Source organism: Miscanthus floridulus, chromosome 6 (genome assembly GCF_019320115.1).
Source record: "Miscanthus floridulus cultivar M001 chromosome 6, ASM1932011v1, whole genome shotgun sequence".
Taxonomy (NCBI): Eukaryota; Viridiplantae; Streptophyta; class Magnoliopsida; order Poales; family Poaceae; genus Miscanthus; species Miscanthus floridulus.
The window spans coordinates 93,984,946-93,992,215 of NC_089585.1; the positions used below are offsets into that span (position 1 = coordinate 93,984,946).

Here is a 7,270-nt window from a genome sequence, read left to right on the forward strand (position 1 = left end):
CTAGGTTTAATTGTAAGTTTGTTTATATACCGTGTGTGAGATGTGCATATATGTGGTGGTGTGTTTGTATCCTCACATATACTACTGCTGTACTTAGATGAGAGAAAAAAAAAAACTGCATGCGTCCTGCAACATAAAAGCGGCCCCCTCGCCCTCGGTAGCGCACACATCTAGCCATCTAGGGTGGGGGAGCCGAGGGTACCCAGCACGCCAGCAGGCAGCAGCATACTCAGGTGGCTACAGGGAGTTCGATGGCAATGTCAATGTGGGCGCGCCAGGCCAGGCCGGGCCAGCCGGGGGTCCGGCGCTGCTGGTACCCGCACCATCGGCCGTTCGGCGATCCAGGGCGTACTGTGCCGGTGCCCGGTGTGCCCCCCCTCGAGTTTGTCACCATCGGTTAGGGACAAGCGAGAATTATGCTGCTTGGCAACGCTGAACGGCGGTGGGCGTCAACTGGATCCATCGGGTATCAAAACGTACAAATGCATCTTGTGTCCCCCTTGCTCTTTACATGATCCGTATGATATTTTTACCATGCCGAAAAATTGAGAACCATGAAAAACTAGGATATGCAATCCAACCATCCAAAATCAGAGTGACAGAAAAGTTTCCCCATTGAACATGATGTACGTACCACGCTAGTACGCTCTTATAATTGAATATAAACTTTGAATCATAAAAACAAGGCCTCGTTTAGTTTCACCGAGTAGGCGCCGGCCGAATTCCTGCAGTAACACTGTAGCTACAGTGCAGTTTTGTTTTTATTTGGCAATAATTGTCCCATCGTTGACTAATTAGGCTCCAAATGTTCGTCTCGTAAAGTACAACCAAACTGTGTAATTAGTTTTTAATTTCGTCAACATTTAATACTCCATGTATGTACCACAAGTTTGATGTGACGGGGAATCTTCTTTTTATATAGTGTCAAATTTTGGAATTTGGGGTGAAGTAAACACCCCAAAAATAAAGAGGCAGTAAGTGACGGACTGAAGGAGAGACTGGTCTGAGCAGGGAGCAATGGTGGCAGCCAGAGCCAGGCACAGGAGCGTCAGCCCGTCACTCCCCCACCTCTGCAGCTGCACTGCACAGCGCACAGCGGCTCCCCGCACACGCGCCTGCGCTGTCCACCACTACTGCCTTGTGCCTTCCCCTTACCTCGCCGGCCACTTCCTTCGCTACACTATTCATTCGAGACTCATGCCTCTGCTCTGCGTCGCCGGCGGGGGAGAGGAGGAGAGAGGGAGAGTGGCAGAGGCATGAGTCCGCGTGCCAAGAAGTGTCAAACAAAACCACTGCGGCTTTGTCCGCCACCAGCGGCAAGAGCAGGCAATATTTCAAAGGCCGTAGCCCCGTAGGCCTGCCCTACTCGGCTACTCCCCACCACACCACTTCCCTTCCCCGCCTACAAGCAAGCCACCCCCAGCCATTCATGGCCATCACCACCATGTGTCGCCACCCCACCTCCACCTCCCACCCACTCCTCTCCCCGCGCCATTAAACCCGCCTCACTCGCTTCCTCAGCTCCATCCGTCGCCGCATCGGCGCTTTGCTGCTGTTTGCTCCTTCCGTGGAGCCAGCTGCTGCGGCCGACCGGGGCCATGGCGGGCATTGACCTCAACACCGTGGAGGAGGAGGACGAGGAGGAGGCGGAGGCGCCGCCTGTGGCCAGGGCGGCGGGTGCCGCCGTGTGCCTGGAGCTGTGGCACGCGTGCGCGGGCCCCGTCGCGCCGCTGCCGCGCAAGGGCAGCGCCGTCGTGTACCTGCCGCAGGGTCACCTCGAGCACATCGGCGGCGACGTGGGCACGGCGGGAGCAGCCGCCGCTGCGGCGGTGCCGCCACACGTGCTCTGCCGCGTCGTCGACGTCACCCTCCACGTGAGTTCGTGCGTCGCGCCGCGCGCGCGGCGTCTGGGCGGCGCTTGTACGGTGCCTGCGAGCGCAATGTGCTCGAGCTATTGACTGACAAGAGAAAACCTGTCTTTGTTCCGTGCAGGCGGACGGCGCGACGGACGAGGTGTACGCGCGGGTGTCCCTGCTGCCCGAGGACGAGGAGGCGGAGAGGCGGGCGCGGGCGCGGGTTCGGGAGGACGAGGACGCGGATCGCGACGGCGAGGACGGGGCCGCCATGAAGCCGCTCGCGCGGACGCCGCACATGTTCTGCAAGACGCTCACGGCCTCCGACACCAGCACGCATGGCGGCTTCTCCGTCCCGCGCCGCGCCGCCGAGGACTGCTTCCCGCCGCTGGTACGGCCAGTAGCACTGAAAGAGGTCCCTTCTCATGCTGGCTTGGAGGTTGCTTGGGTTACTGACTCTGTTTAGTGTGGCGTGCAGGACTACAGCCAGCAGAGGCCGTCTCAGGAGCTCGTGGCCAAGGATCTACACGGCACGGAGTGGAAATTCCGACATATCTACCGAGGTAGTACGCCAATAGTATGTATTGACTGGGTTAGCTTGGCTTGGGTACTCACTATGGGCTATACGATTTTGTACATTATGCTTCGTTGTTAGAATTCTCTCTGCAACACTTGTTCCATTTTCTTAGCATGTTAAGTACCGAATGAGACTCAGTTCAGAAGGAGGGCTTTAGTTGTGTTCATTTGAGAGTCTGCATTTTCAGTAATAATAATTGAACAAATGTTGGCTTTAGTTTTCAAGTAATGGAGGTTATTGTATTTGCATTCAGTCTGTAAATTTGAGCAAATTTCTGAAAATGAATATCTTGAAGCTAATTTAAGTGGTCAGGAAAAATCAACTGATACTTCAACAAAAGATCATGCAACTTGCGAACAGCGAAACATATGTTAGTGACTGTATGAAACTATGAAACATAAAATAGAATGGATGCTATTGGATTTTGAATAACTATAGTTTCTGATAGGCCTGCTTGTTACAGGCCAACCACGAAGGCATCTCTTAACCACTGGATGGAGTGCATTTGTTAATAATAAGAAGCTTGTTTCTGGAGATGCAGTTCTGTTCCTTCGGTAGGCGTTTAGCTCATTTTGTCATTATAAAGTTGAACATATTGTACCTTTTCTTCTGTATAGACTTTCATCCTTTTCCAGAGGTGAAGATGGAGTGCTTCGACTGGGAGTGCGCCGAGCAGCCCAGCTAAAAATTGTAACTCCTATTCCTACACCGCATAACCAGTGCTCAAGTCATAGCACTCTGGGAAATGTTGCACAAGCTGTGGCCGCCAAGACTGTTTTCCACATTTACTACAATCCTAGGTAATAAAAGTACTTTTCTGGTTGTTTTGTCAATATTATCTAGATGTCTGTACTGGTACATATTTGACAAGCTCACATTCACATGATGCAACTATAGGTGTGATAGAGCATAAGCTATGCATGCAATTTGTGGATCCTTAAATAATAGGAAAGTACTAAATCCTACTGTTGTTCCTTAGTGGCTTGCTCAAAAACCATTTACTAGAGCCTAAATATTATGTCTTACTTATACTCGGTTCAATACTTAACTGACGAGCAAATCCAGTGCTGCCTGTTTTCGAGTACAACAATCCACTTTTATGGTGTCACAATAGTGGCTGTTGTTGTGCTATGGTTGATTAACAAAATAAAAAAACTGATCCCTTTTGTTTCACCTTCTTGACCTGTCGCATTATCTTGTGTTTCCATACTTGCAAATTATGCTATTGCATGTGATCTTTGGGAATGAAGACACGATGCACATTTAAGGTTACCATTTAGATTTCAAGGTTGTTTTTTTGAATTTAACATTTGACCTACTGATGCCAAATTATATTTACAAGTATCTATGCCGTTCTTCTGTGCTACTTCTTTTTTAGTGCCATGATTAAATTTGTGACGAGTTAGAAGTGCACAGAATTTCAGATATGCATTTTCCTTCCAATGTCTCCCCTTGTTGGAGGAGTCTGATGCCTTCCTGTGTATAAGAAATTACTTGAATTCACAGGTTAAGTCAATCTGAATTCATTGTATCCTATTGGAAGTTCAAGAGAAGCTTCAATCAACCAATATCTGTTGGAATGAGATGCAGAATGCAATATGAAAGTGACAATGCTTCTGAAAGAAGGTTACAGTGGTGCAATGATCATATATGTTTTTTGCTGACGGATTTCCCATGCACTCTGGTTTTTCTATTTCACTCATTCTGATGTGTTCAAAATCATTTCTTTTCAGGTGCACTGGGATAATAATTGGAAGCAGAGAAGCTGAGCCTATTTGGTATGGTTCAAAATGGAAATTCTTGGTGGTATGTTCTCTTCTCCTGATTTGTACATAAGACGGATGCCAATATTAGTATCGATTGTACATGTATTCTTAAGAACATAATTGCAAGAATAATCAATGTCTGTATCTAGTGGTTCATTATTGGCATCCTTCCTGGCCTGAACTTTAAGAACATGATTCCAAGTAGACCGAATTTATGTGTATACTAATCCCTCCGTTCCAAATAATAAGTCACTTTAGTTTTGTAATGAGTCAAATTTCTCCTTCTTTGACTAGCTATAAAGAAAATGTACCAAAAAGCATCAAATGAATTTTGTTAAATTCTCCATGGAATGTCTTGATAGTGCATTTATTTGAACTATGTCTATATGTTTTCTAAAAACTTGATCAAAGTTAGAGAAGTTTGACTTAAAAAGCTAAAGTGACCTATTTGAAATGGAGGGAGTAGTAATTTTGAAGAAACAAATCTATTGCTGTACCCTAGGAGGCTACTACTAATGCTTGACATCATCAACGCAATTTCTATTTTTTTCTTTGGTTATTGTGCTACTAATCAAGTTATATTCATTTAGCGCATCTGAAACTAAACTTCAATTATTTCTTTGTGCTTGCGGAACTTCATGCCTGCTTGTAGTTGCAATTCATGCTTCTAATAGTTCGAGTCTATTAGTCACTAGGTATAGAATGGGAGTTATAGCATCTAAAAGGTAAGCTAATGTCCTTAGCCAAAGTTTTCGTATGTAATTTTTGAATCCTGCAGTATTACTTTCATACTTTGTTACTTACCTTCCAAGATATTTGTCTGATGTAAAGTTTAAAGTTGTATTTATATGCCATTGTGGGTCAGACTTCAGTTTGAGCCTTGATGGGAAATTCTTATCCTTCTGTTCCCTTCTGAAATCTTGTTCCAGGCTGCCATATGTTATTGACTGGTGGTCATCTTGACAGGTTAGATGGGATGATGGTATAGAGTGCCATTGGCAAAATAGGGTATCTCCTTGGGAGATTGAGGTCACAGGATCAGTTTCAGGATCTCATATGTGCGCTCCCAATTCAAAACGTCTGAAACCATGCCTCCCTCAAGTTAATCCGGAGATTGTGCTTCCAAGTAGGTAGTTTTACAAGTGAAAGGAGAACCATTAGTCAAGGTTTATGTACCCTGCTGAATTTGTCCTCTTTTGCTATTTTGGCAGATGGAAGCATTTCTTCAGATTTTGCGGGATCTGCCAGATTCCACAAGGTCTTGCAAGGTCAAGAATTGTTGGGTTTGAAAACCCATGACGGTACTGCTATTTCTGCTTTTCAGGCAACTGAAGCGAGAAATTTGCAGTACAGTGATGAACGTAGTAACACGAGTAACAATATCTTAGGGATCCCAAGACTTGGTGTTAGATCTCCAAATGGAATCCCTGGTTTTCCCTACCATTGCTCAGGCTTTGGGGAATCTCAAAGATTCCAAAAGGTCTTGCAAGGTCAAGAAGTGTTTCGTCCTTTCCGAGGAGGATGTTTGGCTGATGGCCATATAAGAACTGCTGGCATGTATCAACCTGATGGTAGCCATGTATCTGGTGCAGCGTATAAATGGCCTGCACCACGAGGGTGTGATTTTCCACAGCCAGCAAAACCGGTTCTTCTGTTGCAAGCATCCTCCCCATCATCTGTGTTTATGTTTCCACAAACTAGTTCTAAGATAACTCGCTTGGAATATGAGTACAGCTGCCTGGATAAGGATGGGGATGGTAGATTTGATAGGACTGTTCCTATTCAAGATATGGGAAGAAGCAATCAAGCATTATCTCTTTGGCCTCATCTTGTTTCCGGCGAAGCAATAGAAGAATGTACTGGAACTGAGAATATGCACTCCCCTGTCAGTGGTGCTGAGCATGAATCAAACAATGAGAGTACAGTTGAAAATGGCTGCAAAATCTTTGGTATCTCATTGGCTGAAAAGATCCGATCATGCGATGAAGCAGACTCTTGTAGTGCAAAATGTAATTCTCGGCTCCAGCCTTCAAAGTCAGAAATGCCAAAATCGCTAGGCAGCTGTTGGGCCACTGTAAGTGCTTCGTAGTTTCTTCTTTTGACATTGTCTTGGTGTGATTGCTCATTAACTGATGAAAGTTTTGTAGGTTCATGAGCAAAGACCTGTTGTTGGCAGGGTGGTTGATGTCTCGGCCACGGATATGATGATCTGATCCACATGGCTTATCCTTGTAGAAGATGCAGAAAGGACAACTGATTGCAACTTTCATGTTAGTGACACTCATGGATGTTAGAAGTTTATAAAACCTCCTTTCTGCAATTTTCCACCGACCTTACGCTGTGAGGCTTCTTAACCATAACTTTTTGCAGGGCCTGAACCACATCCTGGATGAAAGATTGCTAAAAGGTGACCTTATGATTCTTGGAACAAGGATGTTTGGCAAATTTGTAATGTACTTTTGGGCTTTGAATATCTTATTATCTTAAGCTACCTAGTAATCAGCACTTGTATCTTAAGGTGTGCGTTATGGCAAGTTCTTTTAGAGAGCTTGTTTGGACTAGCACCATTTCCCAAGTACTTGTCGCATTATTTCTTTGCCCCCGGGAAACAAGTCCGTTTTTTTTTTTCCTGTGATGTTTCATTGGCAGATTGGCTCCAGTCTTTTTGGTACCATTTGTTGCATCGTGTGTGCTTGAACAATTGCACATCTCGAGCGGTAAATTGAGGTTTCAGGAGCATGATTTGACCAGCTAGTTGCTGCCTTCATTGGGACGTTCAGTCAAGGAATAAAGGCGTTGCAGTATTCCTTGGCGGAACTGCCAGCAGTAGCCAGTAGCTAACTGCTAGTGTTGACAAGCTGGCGTGGAGAACGTACGTTCCATGAGAAAGACTTTCGCCATTTCGTCCAAGTTAAAACTCATTAATGAACGAAATAAGAATAAGCGAGGATGAATACAATCGACACGCTGTCTCTCATTCGTTCCCTGTCTTTGATGCCAAAAATGGTTTATAATTGGCCGGATAGTTAATTACTCAATCAAACCAATTAATGTGAATTTTTTTTGAAACATTA

At 45.5% G+C, this 7,270-nt stretch overlaps 1 protein-coding gene across 1 annotated transcript; it reads left to right on the forward strand.

The window, feature by feature from the left end:
* The first annotated feature begins 1,196 nt into the window (after positions 1-1,196).
* On the forward strand, positions 1,197-6,880 carry LOC136458662 (auxin response factor 2-like). Its single transcript, XM_066458593.1, has 11 exons — positions 1,197-1,874; positions 1,993-2,244; positions 2,332-2,416; positions 2,894-2,984; positions 3,066-3,230; positions 3,937-4,056; positions 4,164-4,236; positions 5,163-5,322; positions 5,408-6,270; positions 6,344-6,466; positions 6,567-6,880. The coding sequence occupies exons 1-10, from the start codon at positions 1,599-1,601 to the stop codon at positions 6,407-6,409; spliced, it is 2,151 nt and encodes a 716-aa protein (XP_066314690.1). The 5' UTR covers positions 1,197-1,598; the 3' UTR covers positions 6,410-6,466; positions 6,567-6,880.
* Positions 6,881-7,270: the final 390 nt, after the last annotated feature.

Excerpts from the sequence above, each read along its gene's own strand:
- LOC136458662 (XM_066458593.1), top strand. The coding sequence starts at position 1,599 with ATGGCGGGCATTGACCTCAACACCGTGGAGGAGGAGGACGAGGAGGAG. Across the intron at positions 3,231-3,936 it reads CACATTTACTACAATCCTAG|GTTAAGTCAATCTGAATTCA; the intron begins GTAATAAAAGTA and ends TTGAATTCACAG. Across the intron at positions 6,271-6,343 it reads TAGGCAGCTGTTGGGCCACT|GTTCATGAGCAAAGACCTGT; the intron begins GTAAGTGCTTCG and ends AAAGTTTTGTAG.